This window comes from Dreissena polymorpha, chromosome 5 (genome assembly GCF_020536995.1).
Source record: "Dreissena polymorpha isolate Duluth1 chromosome 5, UMN_Dpol_1.0, whole genome shotgun sequence".
NCBI lineage: Eukaryota > Metazoa > Mollusca > Bivalvia > Myida > Dreissenidae > Dreissena > Dreissena polymorpha.
In genome coordinates, this window is record NC_068359.1 from 115,188,412 (window position 1) to 115,206,782 (window position 18,371).

The following is an 18,371-nucleotide window of genomic DNA, read 5'->3' on the forward strand; positions in this document are numbered from 1 at the left end:
AACCGACTTATGTTATCAGTGACACTGGAGGGTTAAACAAAGGTACAGCTTTCCAGAAGGTAACCGGCCCAGAAGGTCATATGACCCAAAGGTCAAACGAAAGGTCAAGGTCGAGGGCTAGCAGGGAGACTGGGACTGAGTCCCTCACCATGATAAGCGATCATGACACCAGCTTCAGCACTTGGAAACCTGTGAGTACCACTTGTCAAAATTACCTAGTAGACAAACATGGAATAAGATCTCTCCGCCTTTCTGTTTATCCAAGACTTTTTTCCAGTAAATATATGATAGTGTGCAACACATGTCCTAAAATTTACATCTGAAGTATAAATAATGAACTCATAAATGTTCAATCAACTGACCTGTACTTACGTGTTGATTCATAGCATTTTTGCAATATAGTTCACATTGTATGAACTATACTGTCATTTAAATACATGTATATTTAAACTATTTCTGTAAATGCTGTTTTCACACCTTATGGTAATGTCCAACTTAAAATTGTGTATTTAATATTGAACTCGCTTCTTAGCAGTCACATGTTTTGATTCATATGTACTTACATGTTATTTTGAGCACAATTATTGTAATCTTGATGCATTCTTTATATTCGTCGGTCACTATTGTGCCTGTTTTACATTCATGCTCTTTTGATAGCAAAATAATTGTAATTTTAATGTATTGTGTTTTTTTTGGCAGCCCCAGTCACATCAAAAGGGAAGCCTTCATCTTGCAATGTTCATGGACAGTTCAGATACCTATAACTCAAGGTCAGTTTTCATAGAAAGTTCAGATACCTATAACTCAAGGTCAGTTTTCATAGACAGTTCGGATACCTATAACTCAAGGTCAGTTTTCATAGACAGTTCAGATACCTATAACTCAAGGTCAGTCTTCATGGACAGTTCAGATACGTATAACTCAAAGTGAGCGCCTGTAGCTCTTTTCTGCTTGGCTGTAAAGTGCCTAATTGAGATTTAATAATGTACATTTAAACAGTGCTGTTGTCATTATGATTATGCCATTTAAAAATGTCCGTCTAGATAGTCTGATGTTGTGTCCTGATGTTTAATATAAATTTCTTGATAAGTTTTGTGTGTACCACATAGTTAGAAACAAATATTTTGACATTGGTTGCCCACCCACGTTCTTATAAATTGTTTGTACTGAATAGAATTCAGCGGGGACCTACAAGTCAATGGCCCCTTAACATATGTTGTGAGGGCGTACTTATTGGTACGATGCTTAATGCTTTTTCAGAGAGTTCAGCGGTGTGTGCAGTCCACCTGTTCCATTGAGAGGAGGACCGGGCTCCAACTCTCTGGATGACATCTCCTCACTTAACAATCCGTCACCTAGGAAACCAATCACAGGTACACTCACCTACATGTAAGAGTGTGTGTCTTAAAACTGTCATATCAATTGTTAACTGTCAGTCCGTCCTTCTGTACATCAGGGCCAATCTACACAATATCTTGACAAGGAACTTATAACATGAACGTGTATAGTTACAACTGTCAGTAATATAAAGAAGTGAAACTCCAGCTGCTGGAGAAGTATTGAATTTTCATTAAAAACAATTAGTTGGTCCTTTATTTAAGGCAAGTGACCGATTGCCCAAACAGTACAAAACAGCACAAAACAGCACAATACAAACCAACATAGACACAAAATATGAATAAAGCTGGGGTCACCGCCTTGGAACGGTCAATGCAAAGCATTGGGGGTTTAAACCTGGTTATAGAGCGCTCAACCTCACACTTGGCCCAGCAATATTCTTAATACATTTAAGTGTAAATAAAATTTAACGCCATAGCATTGTAACTCAAATTAAACAATAATAAAAGGGAATTAAAACGCATTCAATTTAATTACTATTTAATTACTCAATTGCATTGAAGATACAAGAGTAACAGAATTACAACTTTTTGACGAACGATCAAATAAAACTATTCACAATTGTCAACTACATTCCTTCTTTATAGAAAAGATTTGAGAATATAGAATCATAAGGTTAATATCTCAGATAATCATCGCGCAAATACAGGAAGAAGCAGCAATAATGGGTGTAAAAATTCCATATTACATAGCTTGGTTGTTTATGTGACTGCTAAACAAATTAAAAATAATTAAATCAAACAAGAAACGCCTATCAGAGAGAAAATATAAATAAAATGGAACGTTATAAACCCAGCTATAATTAAAAACCAATCTGGTATTCCCTTACTATGCCTCTTTATCTAGGATTGAACACACACACCTGTCTTACCTTACCTTAAAACTTATTGAATGTAATATCTACAATACATAACAAATTCAATAATGGTTAAATAAGTCCTTTAAACATAGAGAATTTAATTCAAATAATATCATTATTATATAATTTGCAATTCAAACAAGAAGTTTGTAAATCAAAAATAATATTTGACCACACATACAATGTTACTTATAACATAATAATTCACAAGAAGTATTTCATAAAATATTCATGCAAAAGCATCTACATACTAACCTTTTATAAACAATTAAACATCCTAATTCAAGATTAAAATAAGCCCATGCAAACTTTAAGATTCTTGCCAGGTCTAAGACAACTGTCTATAGATTGACATTTAGTCGTCTTTAATAAATTAGTGTTGTAAGATTGAATGAGATATATACATTTCGTACTAAGCAAGTTTTATTTATAGAGATTATCAAAAAGCAACTATAATGGTAATACATATCTGATACTTTTTTCTTATTGGCATTTACCTTAGTCATCTTTCAATGCCAGATACCAATTTAAAATCTTTCTGGATTTATGTATATAAAAAGAACTTTCACCCCAATTGCAATGGTGTTATAACTTTTTGTTTACACATTTAACGCTCAGAGAAAATATTCAATTGATGTAATCTATTAGTCGTTTTCTATTTCCAGGAGAGTCAGCAAAGAATACTGATGATGAAGAAGAGCTCGAATTGCTGTATGACTCTCAGATTAATTGTTACTTTGACCCCAAATCCTACAAATATTATGAGCTGAGCTAAACGTTTCCACCACAGCGTATGATGTGCAGTCAAGCTGCTTTTTTAACTTACATTTTCATTATGTGTTTTCTTCAATAAACTTGTCCATACCTTATAGATAATATACTTGGATATAAAGATCACTTTGATAGACACGTGTTTTGAAATTCTGGTATTGTGCAAGGTTTACTTTTCAAGAGAAAACATAAGGATAAGGTTAATTATCACAAGATCATAACAAACTATGACCTAACGATTTCATTTTATAATTGCGCGAGTTTAACGATCTTAAAAACATGTGTTGTGATCTAATGTCCTTTGTAAGATTTGTGCGAATGAGCAAAGCACATTGCCAAAATATATATGCATTATTTTGATTTCATAATTATCTTTTAGTTGAATTCATGTTTTCATTTATTTATGAGCAGACAAAAGACAATCCCTAACTATAAACAGATTCAAACTAACCCAATACCATGTTGTTTTTGTAGTTTAAACAAAGAAAAAATCAAGTTACTTTTCATTAGATTGAACTGTTTGTGGGCACTTGCGATGTTTAAGTGTTGTTTTAGTGGATACGATCGTTTTGAAGATTGTTTTCTTCCTTAAGAATAGAGAAGATTGTAACAAGTTTACCATTAAGTACTATTGTACAACATAGATTTTAAAAGTGGTCGACTGCTCTGAAACGGATGTAAAACAGTGTAGTGGCCACTTGAAACCAAATGTGACACACTCTTGCCATACTGTTTGATTCAAACTGAGATATAAAACTTAGGTCGAGAGGTTCATTTTACAGAAGAAATTTGCTGATGTCGTGAATATTTAACTTCACTGTTGTAAAGTGAAATTTCTGTAGACACTAGATTGTTGCCACTCTGGCAGCTTGTCGTTCGTTATCACATGTGATATAAAACCCATTGTATGCAATATGTTTGGCACATTTTATTGTCTGCACCTGTGATAATGTGTGTGCTTGTGTATTTATTTTGTTAATGTGTTTGAAAACAATTCATGTATTTGATATTCAATGGACAAAGTGTGAAAAAATACGAAAAATAAACGATCATGAACTACAAGCACTGTAAGCTTTGTGTTTTTTTTTATGGTGTTAAATTTCCATTGGCAGGACAGTAATTATGTTGAGTACTTGTATTAAAAATATTTCCTTACACATCAAATATTGCATACATATTCTAGATATAACCATATGCATATAACACTTATAAATTAACTATAAGAAAATACATAAATACAATTTTTACACTCATATATTTGATATTTACAGCATATTTGTACCATTTTTAGCTCACCTGAGCACAACGTGCTCATGGTGTGCTTTAGTGATCGCATTTTATCCGTCATGCGTAGTCCGTTGTGCGGCGTCAACATTTGCCTTGTTAACACTCTAGAGGCCACATTTATTTTCAGATCTTCATGAAACTTGGTCAGAAGATTTTTCCTAATGATATCTTGGATGAGTATGAAAATGGTTTTGGTTGCTTTAAAAACATGGCCACCAGAAGGCGGGGCATTTTTCCTTATATGGCTTTATGTAATTTTAGTAAAATCTTGTTTACACTCTAGAGGCCACATTCATTGTCCGATCATCATGAAACTTGGTCAGAAGATTTATATCAATAATATATTGGACGAGTTTAAAAGTGATGCTGGTTGGTTGAAAAACATGGCCGCCAGGGGGTGGGGCATTTTCCTAATATGGCTATAGAAAAACCTTGTTAACACTCTAGAGGCCACATTTATTTCCAATCTTCATACAATTTGGTCAGAAAGTTGGTTTCAATGATATCTTGGTTGAGATAAAAAAATGGTTACGTTTGCTTGAAAAACATGGCTGCCAAGGGGCGGGCATTTTTCCTTATATAGCTACAGTGTATATATGGCTACAGCAAAATCTTGTTAACACTCAAGAGGCAACATTTATTGTCCGATGGTCATGAAACTTAATCAAAAGATTCATCCTAATAATATCTTGGACGAGTTCAAAAATGATGCCGGTTGGTTGAAAAATATGGCCGCCAAGGGGCGGGGCATTTTTCCTTATATGGCTGTAGTAAAACCTTGTTAACGCTCTAGAGGCCACTTTTTTTTCCGATCTTCATAAAACTTGGTAAGAAGATTTTTCCCAATTATATCTTGATGAGTTCGAAAATGGTTTGGTTGCTTCAAAAACATTGCCACCAGGGGGCGTTGCATTTTTCCTAATATGGATATATTTTGCTTTAGTTAAATCTTATTAACACTCTAGAGGCCACATTTAAATTATTGTCCGATCATCATGAAAATTGGCCGGACAATTTGTCCCAATGATATCTTGGATGAGTTCGAAAATGCTTCCGCGTGATGGAAAAACATGGCTGCCAAGGGGTCGTGGCATTTTCCCTTATATAGCTATAGTAGAACATTGTTAACACTCTAGAAGCCACATGTATTGTCTGTTCATCATGAAACTTGGTCAGAAGATCTGTCCCAATGATATCTCTAACAAGTTTTAAAATGGTTCCATTGCTTGAAAAACATGGCCACCAGGGGGCAGGCTATTTGCCCTTATATGGCTTCATGAAACTTTGTCAGAATATTTGTTTAAATGATATCTTGGATGTGTATGAAAATGGTTCTGGTCTGTTGAAAAACGTGGTTGCCAGGGTGTTCACTAGTCATTAAAGTTGTTTAGAACATTTGTTCTAATGACATCTTCATGATCTTGGGCTGCACAGAACAGATCAGTTCCTTTGAATCTCAGGTGTTTAAGTAACTCGGAGCCCAAATAATTATGTAGGTACAGCGGGCTTTTAAATGTTTGTACGAATCCAGTTAACCATGTTATATTCTCAATTACCACACATTGAAATAGTTTATAAATATATAAATATGCACTTATGTAACACATGTTTATATCCGCTATTTTAAAGCTCTATCTTTTTAAAAGAGAACACTCTAGTTTGCACTATGTTAGTACATCATCTTCATCATATATTTTACACTCGTGCAATTTATAATGCGAAATTGCCTTATCTCGGATTTAAGTCACACTCGTAGTACACTTCGTCAACCAACAATTTATCTTTTCTATATATTGTTTTCTGCATCATTTCGGCCCCCTAACATGTGAATACAAATCCCGTCTATCAGGCGTCTCGAAATCATCAGTTGTGTGGTCGTATACATCATGTCGGTTTTCTGATGAAGGGAATGGCCCCCTTACATGTGAATACGAAGCCCGTCTATCATGCGCCTCCGAATCATCCGCTGTGTGATCGTATATGCCGTTGTCAATACCCTGCACATGGTTGTAGACATTGTCTGACTTGTTAACGTCATTCGGACTCATTATTTCATTCAGTCTGTTATATTTATCCTCTCCGGTAGCTTCCTCGAGTACTTTTTCAATTCTGTTGTAACCATGGTGCAAATAAGTGTGTCCTGTGTCATCCACCGATGTTTTTTCCGCAATATTCGAATTTCTTTCCGAATCGACCGGAATATTCCGGGATGATGACACCGAACTGTTTGTTTGTCGTTTGTTTACGACACCATATTCCACGGAATCCATTCCTTTTCTAATATTGACCTTAGCTGATACCGAGTAAATGTCGCCTGAACTTTCGGTTTCGTTGTTTGACGTCACCATCTCTGCTGCACACGTGTTTGCATCATCACGTTTCGTTCTTGATTTTCTTCTCCTGTAACAATGTTAAAAATATCACGAAATGAACACCTAGTTTAAATTAAGTTTATTGAAATGATATTATGGGTATGCTGTGTTTTTACCTAACACTGCGCTTTCACTTAAACACGTTATTTCATTTAAGGTCACGGTAGATACCTATTGCTTTTAAGCGTAATTTATGCAAAACGTGAAAAGACAATTGCTCTTCTAAATTCATAAATAAACTTAACCAGATAAAACATTTATAGTCGGACTTCTTCGAAAGCATATTACACATAACTGCAATCAAACATACCGTATGACAACGATGCAGACTATTACGAATACGGTAATCGCCACGGCAGCGGCGACAATGCCTCCAATCAAACCCGCTGAAACACACGTTAAACACAGCTTTATTAGTCTTGCAAGTTTAATGTAAAGTATTCATTAGTTAACCGTTAACGATAATATCTAACATCCCCAGCTGTAGTGGATTTTTTGTTATTCTTTTACATATTTATTCACACACACACATACTGACAAGAAAAAGAGTCAGATGCAAAACAAATCTTATCAACACACACGCGTGAAATGAAAATTATTTTGTCTGTGATACACTAATTTACATGCAGTTAAGACGGCAAAAAGTTTGGCATGGGCTTTGTTTTCGTTCATTATTTAAATATTTGTTTGCTAACCTGAGATTTGAGATTCGACTGGTTTCAGCTTAAATATTCTCCGTTAACTTATAGAGAAGGTATCCGATGAGTTTGATATAATGTAACCAAGTCCTTCACGTAATCTCAATTCAAATAAAACATACAACTCATTACCAGACCATTTGTTCGGCGCCATATCTTCCGATCCAGTTCTTGAGTTTATCGTGCTTCCTAAAGGCGTTGACGTTGTCGACTTGCTTGGCCATGGTACTGAATTACAAAAGTTTACAGGTTTGTTGTTATAGCATAACCGTCTTGCAGATATAACGTACATGATGGCACGTGAAATATTCATGTTGTTAATACGATTCATTACCATAAAATGTTTTGGCCATTGCACTGAACTACAAAAGTGAATTGTTTATTGATATTGCATTTTTGTTTTAAAGTACAATGAAATGTGTGGTGTTCATATGTAAGAAGATAATACTTACATCATCATACGTACTTATACAAGTTTGAAACAAAACCAAGTTCTTGGATGTTTGACAGTTCTGCCAGAAATATTGATTTTGTTTTGCAAAAAAAAAACAACGCTATTAACATACTTCATATGTATGATATTTTTTGTTTATTCATTATAATATCAAATACTCGTCAAAAATAGTTATTAAGGTAAACAATACAGTTGTAACAAATCCGCCTATCCTGGCATGACGAGATAAACCTTCTGCTTTTGGATATAGACGTGGGTAAATGTGGTGATGATATAGTGAATCATGTCATTTGTTTTACCAAAGCTCCACTTGGCTTGAAGTACTGTCCTTTCAACGGATATATCCGAAGAATAAGCCAATGTAATTGCCTGTTGGGTTGAATTAAATGTCAGCTGTCCATCCTCGCATAATGTTTTATTTGGTGGTCCAATGGTCGTTGATGCGTCGTAAATCTATGTCAAAAATGAAAGCTTGATAGTCATAAGTTTTTTTGAATACGCAATATGATCATTTTATATTTCGAAAAATATTATAACTAATGAATATCGCAACTAAATTTCTTCTAAAGAATTAAACCTAGTCGTATCAGATTGTTTTTTATTACTGACAGTAAATAAAACATATATTTTTAACAACATATACCACTATTCGTATCCATCGTATTATGAACATTGGCTGTTAATTTCCTGGGGTAAATAAAAGGTCTTAAATAAAATACAATGCTCAATAAGTATATTAAGTTGCATTACGTCACCTTCAAACATTCACAATCTTGACAGGCAGGTATTACAAACGAAATTTCGATTCGAATGAACGTGTTGTCGAATCCCTCGATCTTCCATTCGCAATTCATGTCGTTGCTTCCACTTTCAATAGTAAAGTTGAGACTACTTTCGGTTTTCATAAAACTTTCACCACAGTTAACTGGAACTATGCGAAAACTAAATTAATGATCGACGTGGCCAAGAATAGGTCGAAGCCAAAACTATATAAAGATACATGTATATTTTAGTATAAAAAAACAAACTTTCAAGTGGCACATGAGAAATACACGACAGACGGACAGACGGACGGACGACGGACGGACGGACGGACGAACAGACAGACAGACGAACAGACAGACAGACAGACAGAAAGACAGACAGACAGACATACAGACAGACAGACAGACAGACAGACAGACAGACAGACAGACAGACAGACAGACAGACAGACAGACAGACAGACAGACAGACAGACAGACAGACAGACAGACAGACAGACAGACAGACAGACAGACAGACAGACAGACAGACAGACAGACAGACAGGCAGGCAGGCAGGCAGGCAGGCAGGCAGGCAGGCAGGCAGGCAGGCAGGCAGGCAGGCAGGCAGGCAGGCAGGCAGGCAGGCAGGCAGGCAGGCAGGCTCTGTCACGTAACTAGGCATAACAACATAACATCAGATAACAAATAATAATTATTAAAGATTACAAATACAAATAAATATAATCGATGGTGAGAACACGTAGGTTTTATCAAGGCGGTACTGAAGTTGATTGCACAGTATTATTAAGAATTGTATTTTTTTTTAACAAAAGCAAAAGCTTCTTTGATAAATTTACACATATTATAAATTATTGATTAGTCACATGAAACTAGTAACTTGTGGAATTCATGCAGATGGGTTGATATAAAATGTACGGTTTATATATTTGTTTTCTTAACTCAGTGTAACAGCGGCATATACATATAAAATGGTATTCATATTCTAAATCAAAGTCATTACAACATAGACAATAACGTTCATTTCATTGAATGTTATTTTGAGCGTATCTGCCAGTTTATATTTTCAACGAGTGTGCAGAGACTCTTTATCTTACAAAAATTAAGCGCAGTCGTCTAGGAAGTTAATCTAAATATTCTTCATATTCCAAAGAGGTTTTGCTCACAAATCCATTAACCTGCAAACCAAAATTATTTAACATTTGCTTGTCATTTGAGACCCGATTTGTATAACCTTTATTACGATCGTGTAAAGCTTGTTTGTAAACTATTTGCATAATGATATTTTCATTGTGAATAATTTTTAACCAATTTAAGAATGTTCACACCTTTTAACCTACAATAGATATCTACCTAATGCACCATAAATAGTAAAATAACATGTATTTATTTTAACCTGTATCAATTGTTTGCAAAATTTAAAATGAATGCGTTCAATATCATCTGACTTTGTGAAACACCATACTTCTGAAGCATTATTTAAATATAGAATCTACAAAAGTGTTAATCAATTGACTAAATATTTTTGGTTTTATATCAAAGTCATTCCATTCAAACAATAATGCATTCATTATCTTCAGAGCTTTACCAACCAAATGTTCATGGTTTAATTAATTTTTTTCCATATAATTCAACACTGTTCCTAAATAGATAAAGTTATCAACCACTTCAATGACATTTTCATTGAATGTCCATTTTTCATTTTCGTTTAATCCACCCTCTTAGGAAATACCATTATTTTTGTTTTTGCAGTGTTAAGATTCATCCCCAAAAATAGCAATACATATATGCTATCTCAATGTGATTGAACTTCATGCCCTAGTGAAATATTGTTGCTTTGTTTTCTTTATAACTGGATGATGCTATCAATTACTGTATTGTCATTCGTATTACATCATTTGACAATAAAATGATAACGTAATTGTATATCTAACCTTTTTGACAAATGAATGGAAGCTCGAGATTACAGTTGTCAGTCTCCTCCTCTAGCGTTTGTTTGTGTAGCTTGAAACAGTCGGATGGTGCAGTAAACGGCCCTTAATTATTAATTTATTGTTAAGAACATTATTGTAATCGGTAAGTCCTTTTGTGCACAGTTACTAAGGCTTAATATTTCAATATCACGCTGCTTAAAAACAACAACAAATAAATCAAAATGACATTCTAGTGAATAAACTGAATAATTTTACTCGATGTCGATGTGTTTCTCGAAAGTCCTGTCCAAATGTAATGACCCTCGTTAATATCTTCGTACTTATTTGGGAACAGAAACCAAGAGGAAGATTGTTCAATGCGGTGTCGAACATCATTCCACGTGCCAGCCATTTCTTTGTAATAGTTGCGAGTGGAATCTAAATATAAAACATAATTCACATGATCTTGTTTAGTGTCCCCTACACGCAAGCATGCACACCCCACAGGTTTGTAAGCGGCTCCACTGTTTAAGACTTGCTCTTAATATGGAAATATGGGAATAATATAGAGATTACTCTAACCCTAACTGACCGTTAAGTTAGGCCCGTATCCTTATTCTAGAATACATACGTGTTGTGTTATTCTGACATGTACGGATGTAAAAAAGCAATACCAAATTCGAAGTGGAGTTATATTTTGTAAACACATAACAAATACATTTATGTAGCGGCGAAGGCCTGACACATACATGAACATACCGAAACGGTCATCATTTGACTATAATGTAAAGGCTACACGAATATAAACGGTTATGTAAAATACCTGAACGATATATGTATAATACACTCAAATTGGTGCTGCACGGCAATTGGTGTCCAGTATATCCCTGTCTATCCTTGAAGACTGCGACGCATTCAGACGAGCCATTGTGTTTTGCAGTCAGATCTAAAATTTACGTCGCATTTTTTTTTGTAAAATTTGTTTTCGAAAACTGACATAATATGTGTAACATTTGTAAACAACGTATAATGCAATGACGGTTAAATGTACTTCGCACATAAACGTTAATAGAAAATGTTAACATAATTTTAACAACTTTATATCATGATTTATCAATGTAAATAAACTACTGTGGGTTGTTCACAACGCCAGCCTCTATTGTTATAAAATGGTTTTCTAAAAGAGTTAACGATGTAATTTACTAAATTGAGAACTTTTTATGCTTCCATTTAAATATAATCACGTTTTTTATGAAGGTTTTTGGGCCCGACAATACAAGAGAATTGACGACGTTTTAATATGTTTGATTTGATTGTGTGAATTGGTATTGTATTATCTGTATTAAATGATTGCGTTAACAATTAATGCAAAAATTACCAGGCTGAGCACATCATTTAAGTTTAAATATGCGTTCAATATCGGTCAAAACATCATTCTATTATTAAAAAGATTTACTATAGTATATTTTGTGTTTGTTATTCACTTTAGTTCTGTTGCGTTGGAAATTTTAACAACCCGTGCTAATATACGAATACCAGTGTGCTTATTTGAAGAAACAACTATAAAGGACATTTATTTTGAATCAAACAGCTTAAATGTAAGATGTTTTAAAGTAACATACCCAAACAATTAAAAACGTCACATTTAGCGTAATCGGGGTGTTCACTACGTTCTTTAGTATAGCACCAAGGTGTACCTAATCCATCCGGATCTCTGCAATTATCTTTTGCATCGTTGGCAGAACCATCGGGAAAGGTGTAGTTTACATAGGAAGTTTTATTCCAAGTCAAACACGAAGATCCATAAATGTGCTTAGTAAGCGTCCCATTCCAAGATTTTGATGATGTGTAGCAAATGTCTGAAGTGAAAATATGTTTTTTTTTCAACCGGGTCGGTTGCGCCCTAAAACGCTACACTATTTATAGGTTATATAGGGATTATTTTTGTTTCAACAACTATACATCTATATTTGCAACTACATATTTTGATCTATAAATTGGAATCTTTTGCAAAAGACGTTTTTAATTTTGTCATTTAACGACTCCTTCTGTTATGGTTGAATATGACACTCACTGTTTTTATACACAGTATACGCATAATTCCCACCACATAATTCTTCAGTGTTGCCTTTGCAATTGATTTCACAGGAAGCAGAGGCCGAAACAACGACATAGGACGAAGCGACGTCATTCAAACACACACAATTGCGTCCCTACAAAAACATACGAACTGAACTGCTAGTGTATTCAATAAATTATTGCAAAAGGAATAAGTCTACAAAACTCGTAATATCAGCACAGCATATCACATTTACATATACTTATTTCCATATAGAATATGTGAAAAAATGGACATAAACTGTAGAAATAGTTTACCGGTTTTGAGAAATTCGAAGAAGAAAATATAACATCTCTATTTTATTTTGTTTAGTCCATTCCTTGTTATCATTTTGACGTCACAATTATGAGCATCGCTTTAAGTAACACTAGCGTTATTGTAACAACTATAACATGATTACTATAAACAAGAGTATAACTATTACAGTTTTACTCAATAGTCTGACTATCTGAATCGAAATTTAAGATGTTAACACTGAATGCATCAATGGGAAAAACTGAAATATTTTACTAGAACATTGTATTAAATTACTTATTGTCCATATTCATGGGACAGTACTATTTATTTTTTTAACAATGTCATCTGTTGATAAATGAATTCTCACTTCATGAAGTTTCATATACAGTGTGTGTGTATAATTCTCATAAAATTGAGCTCACCTCACGAAATATACCAAAGGCAATCACAAAAATACACCGAAGAAAAAGTTATGATTCTCACCTCTGCACTTACCCACAATGCTATATGTAGAGCTAAGTACTTTCATCTTAAAACATTGTTATTAAATGATAGAATGCACAAAAATAAGCATGCGACAATAAATCAGTTTATATTGAAAACCGAGTTATGGTACTATACTTTGCACTTTCTCTCAAAGCCATTTATCAATATTTAAAGTTTATTTCAACACAGTCAATACTTTTCGAGTTATGCTTTGACAATTACAGTATTTGATTAAAGTAAGCACAAAAAATATATGTAAAGGGTAATAGCTACAACAAATATTTATAACGATAAGAAACGCGTATGGTTGACCGCATTTCAGTGAACATCGACTGACCTTGTATAAGCTTCTTATTATAACGTAAAATGTTAAAAAAGAAACTTTTAAATATCCACAGCAAAGCACATTAATATTTAGTTATGATGAGTATCTATGTATGACTTAAAATTATATTTTATGCCGAAACTCTCTCGCACTTTTCGTACTCACACTATTTTAACAGTTTAATTTCATACGCTTCGTTTAACGTTTAAATGTCGCACATCTTTTTATTAAAAGATTAATCTGTCAAGATGTTTTTGTGTAGTTCTTTGAATTGGATACAGTAATTTTATGTTTTCATAGTTTTAATGTGACATACAACACTATCATGCATGGCTTACCCTCAGGCCAAAGTAATTGTAATTAGAACACAAGTTTTGGCAAATCTTTTGCTGATTGTTCTTTACTGTGTACGTCTTTTGCGGGTGAACATGGGTTTCACGTGTACAACCTTAGGACAGAAAATTTAAAACCTATATTTATATATATCAGTAATGTCCACGTTTCGTTGCTGAGTATATAATTGAAATATTAAACTTTAAATTAAAAACTTCGATTATTATTTAAATGTGAATATTGATACAGCTTGATTTACCTTTGAGGGAAACCCACGGTGTGAAGTATTTTCGTACCCATATTTCTGATATGTTGTGAGCCCCCATCAACTCAATAATGCTCTCTCTATATGTGTCTACGTAATCCAAGTCTGGTTCCATGAGATTGCCACCGTTTTGTTCACATTCTTCATTGGCTAACTCCCATGACACAGGGCTTTCCATTAGCACCGGTTCGGTAAATACTATATATAAATCGGAATTTATTTATATATTTTTTATGCACAATGCTAGACTGTTTAAAAGCATAGTAAGTTCCTTTGGGGAGTAAGCTTAAATAAAATATGGCAGATACTTCTTGCTTTTAATTTTGTAAGTAAATATTTAATTATAGTTTTGATTTCAGCAGTGCGGACATTGCGCCGAGTACAATATACACTCATAGGGAATTTCTAACGCAACACTTGTATTATTCAATTTTTTATATATAAAACAACTCAATATATCAACTTGAAATTTCACACATTGTTGTTTAAGAAAATGTTCTCAACAAAAATGCATTAAGATTATACATCCATGACGCTGTGGCATTTCTAAAATACGTGCGGAGGTGGTTTTCTCGTGCTGCAGGTTCAAATGGAAGTATGCGAATAATATTGAATTTCTTACACTAGTATTATTATCTAAATGCAATATCATCGAAAAAGCATATTTGTTCTAAAACTATAAACTATATTGAAAAGCGTGTGTGAGCAATAAAACGATTGCCGACTGGTCGCTAATAAAGCAGCCATGGGGTAAGACACAAGCTCGTAATGCACGTGCGCAATATTAATTATACGAGTATCACAGCGCACATTGCGGAAGTTTGCAATGCCTTCAAAATAACCCCATCTAAATATTACAAAACATCTTTGTGATGAGATGAACATGGGTATAAAGACGCGACCTACAAGCCAATTGTAGCTTCCGGAAGCTTTAGTAGAATCGTATTCGGGAATCGATTCCATTGGCCTTTAGCTGATATGGTGAGTTCTCAATGAGATATATGTGTAAATTTTTCATCAAAGCAATAAGCTAACAAAGATATTACTTAGAAACCAGGAATAGATACTTTTTAAGTGCATGTTCTATTAAAACTAATTGTTTGATTTTAACTGAAATAAAATATTTTTAGATTATGTCATTTTGTGACGTTTTATTTGAAAGTGATAGGGCTCATATAATTATAATACAATGAATTTTGGATACATTCAAATATATTTATCGGATATATTAATATATGATTTATTTCTTCATTTTGTAAATTTTAGAAAAATCCCTTGATAAATGAGGGAAAATTGACGACGATTGTAAATGTTGCGTTAACACGTTTTTTCAGAGATGTGATTTCACTGGTTCATATTATGAATACATAAAGCATACGTTTAAAAATACTTGGGGAATGATACTGATCAATGAATGATACTTTAATATCAACTAAGGTTAAGTTTGAAACAATATTTTTAAATTTGCAACACTAATTCACAACATATAACATGTCTCATACATTGAACAGCATAATATAAATAAATGTATATACCTTTCCAATAGAGATGAAAACCACGTCGATTTGTTTCTTGATTTGTAACAAATACTATGGTAGCATTTTCACTTTGCGTTATAACTCTGTCTGGTATTATCTCCCCACAATGTATTAGGGGTGTAACGTTTCCATGTCGAATCTGTAAATAACAGCAACTCTAAAATGCTACCAATATTCCAAGACACTTGAAAACATTTTATTCTAGCCTTAATTAACCGAACAATTTATATCACAGCAATTCTCAAGTGAAACAAGCATCAGCGATAAACATACAATAATCTGTATTAAACAGAACTTTTTCTGGCAAGTCGACTGACATGTACACTCTTTTAAACGATAAAATTATATCATAAGTAGAATCAAGCCGAATTTGACATAAATTATTCGAATCTGTCATTATACCTCAATGTAATCCATACGACAAACAGCTTGCTTTTCAAGTGAGAAGTCTTTAAAGCCAATCACAAGTCTACTGCCAGGAGCTCCGTCTATTCTCCAAACACAAGACAGATTAGGTCCGTGACTGGATGGATAATTCGGACTAGTTATCTCCCCATAGTTTGACTTAAATGTTCCGCCACACGATGACGCTAAAAATATACTGACTGACATCATCCTGCCAGAATTTGTCAAATTCTACTTTATTTATAACATACCAATCATGTTCTATTTGTTTTAAAATACTAGATTTTCTTACTTTTGTGCTAAACAGCCTCAGGTCATGGCGAAATATGTTGGTGTTCGAACAATGTAGATTTAGTTTTTACGATGTGTTGCCATATGTATTAGCTAGTTGTTTGTGTATCTATCGCAAAACAAATACCATATTCAACCAACCATCTTTTAAATTGTGTCCTTACCATCAACAACAATGAAAAATGCTGACCGAACGAGTACACTCATCAATAGCGACGGTAAGCGAGCCATGGTCTGAAAGAAAACATATAACTATATTTCAAGTCTTACTATTACATTTTATTACCTGGAAGTATATATATATATATATATATATATATATATATATATATATATATATATATATATATATAGATATATATATATATATATATATATATATATATATATATATATATATATATATATATATATATATATATATTATATATATATATATATATATATATATTTATATTTATATCTTATATATATATATATATATATATATATTCACACCTTGTTTTCGTGACACATTCGATTGATGCTCAAATGATTCACAATTGATTTAAGATGATGGTTATTATCACTTCATCAACGCGAAAAAACTATATCCGTTTTATATAGCACGATAAAAGCAACACCGCTTACAACACCTCTTAAACCGCGCACTTACAGTACGTATATCAAACATTATTTTATGTTAGAAAACCATTACAGAAACTGAGATAAAAATGAATGTGTTGCGGGAATAAATCAGCTTAGATACACGTTTACACATCTTAAAGGGACTTGTTCACAGTTATATGTAGGTGAACTGATTTTTTCAAAATAATTGTCATATATTCAAAAATAATACATTATATTAAATCAAGCGAAATAACACGCCTGCATGTTTTTTAAAATATTGGTTAATTCATGTAAAATCGTCATTCGAAATAGCAAAAAATGAATAGTTCGTAACGTTTTTCCTGTATAATTTGGAAAAAACGTTCAGTACGAACACAGCGTTTATACTTCGCGTGGCGCAGTGTTAGCGGTCTAGATTTTGCTGCCTGAGGGACCGGTTTCGAATACCAGGGAAGGGCATTTTGTTATTATTATATAGTAGCTGTTGAAATTAGTTTAGACTATTAAACAGTGTAGAGTTGTTAGTAAACATTTAATGATATTTTTAAAAAAAAAACGAAAATCTGTGGACGATTCTCCATCCGCCTTCATGTTTTATTCTGGCTTCATGTATTTCTCACCGATTTTATTTCATCTCAATGTGTGTACGTTTGGTAAAACTGTTGTCTATTGTTTAAATATCTAAAGCTATCACTTAAGGTGCATTATAACCCCAGATTTTGTTTGGACATCGATGTAGATCTCGATTTCTATTAATTGACATTCACTTATGACCCTGCTAGTAGGGTTCAACATGCGTGACACCATCTTAAAACGTATTTTATGTGTAAACAGTTATTTTTTTATCCTTCAATTCATGGCGAGTTTGGAACTCTGACAATTCCAATATGAACAATATAGTATTGTATTCAAACATATTAATATAATATATTTAAGTATATTAAGTATTATAAAATTAACCTTAAATTCACCCTTTCGGTCCTCGAGCGTGATACATTTCATGATTAGATCGGTATGATTATTTCGACACCGATATTGATGCTGTGAATACAATGCGCGTTCCTACGGTCGAAAATAGTGTTTAAAAAAAGCATGTACTTAAAGTAATCAATTTTGTATACAAGTTATTTGCTTAATGCAGATGCTTTCGTACAAGAGCACGTGCGAACATTATAAATAAACAAGACAAGGCAAGACCAGACCAGTTATTTGGTAATTAAAGGCAACCGGCCCAAATACGATACAAT

The 18,371-nt window shown here is 33.4% G+C and overlaps 3 protein-coding genes and 1 long non-coding RNA gene across 4 annotated transcripts in view; 1 reads left to right on the forward strand and 3 right to left on the reverse strand.

The window, feature by feature from the left end:
• The window catches only part of LOC127832688 (tolloid-like protein 1), a 45,520-nt gene extending 28,777 nt beyond the window's left edge, over window positions 1–16,743 (reverse strand). The window contains exons 1-2 of the mRNA XM_052358321.1: window positions 16,680–16,743; window positions 16,222–16,409 (exon numbers count right to left, since the gene is read on the reverse strand). Of these exons, the coding sequence (XP_052214281.1) occupies window positions 16,222–16,409; window positions 16,680–16,722 (231 nt within the window). The 5' untranslated portion in view covers window positions 16,723–16,743. The remainder of the gene's footprint in view (window positions 1–16,221; window positions 16,410–16,679) is intronic.
• The window catches only part of LOC127832678 (protein CFAP20DC-like), a 223,417-nt gene that overhangs the window by 187,146 nt on the left and 17,900 nt on the right, over window positions 1–18,371 (forward strand). The gene's annotated exons all lie outside the window — the stretch shown is intronic.
• On the reverse strand, window positions 4,115–12,350 carry LOC127832684 (uncharacterized). Its single transcript, XM_052358317.1, has 9 exons — window positions 12,139–12,350; window positions 11,340–11,462; window positions 10,793–10,954; window positions 10,538–10,639; window positions 8,595–8,770; window positions 8,139–8,292; window positions 7,518–7,613; window positions 6,998–7,073; window positions 4,115–6,715 (listed from the first exon to the last, which is right to left on the reverse strand). Exons 3-9 carry the CDS (start codon window positions 10,926–10,928, stop codon window positions 6,121–6,123), a joined length of 1,335 nt encoding a protein of 444 aa, XP_052214277.1. The 5' UTR covers window positions 10,929–10,954; window positions 11,340–11,462; window positions 12,139–12,350; the 3' UTR covers window positions 4,115–6,120.
• LOC127832709 (uncharacterized) lies at window positions 12,601–16,199 on the reverse strand. Its single transcript, XR_008027074.1, has 4 exons — window positions 15,817–16,199; window positions 14,276–14,479; window positions 14,022–14,131; window positions 12,601–12,729 (listed from the first exon to the last, which is right to left on the reverse strand). It is a non-coding gene; the product is annotated as an uncharacterized LOC127832709 (long non-coding RNA).

Coding starts and splice junctions, on each gene's coding strand:
- LOC127832684 (XM_052358317.1), bottom strand. CDS start 10,928: ATGGCTGGCACGTGGAATGATGTTCGACACCGCATTGAACAATCTTCC. Junction 8,771..10,537: donor TCCATTCATTTGTCAAAAAG/GTTAGATATACA, acceptor GTTTTCGCATAG/TTCCAGTTAACTGTGGTGAA. Junction 8,293..8,594: donor AAGATTGTGAATGTTTGAAG/GTGACGTAATGC, acceptor TTTTTGACATAG/ATTTACGACGCATCAACGAC.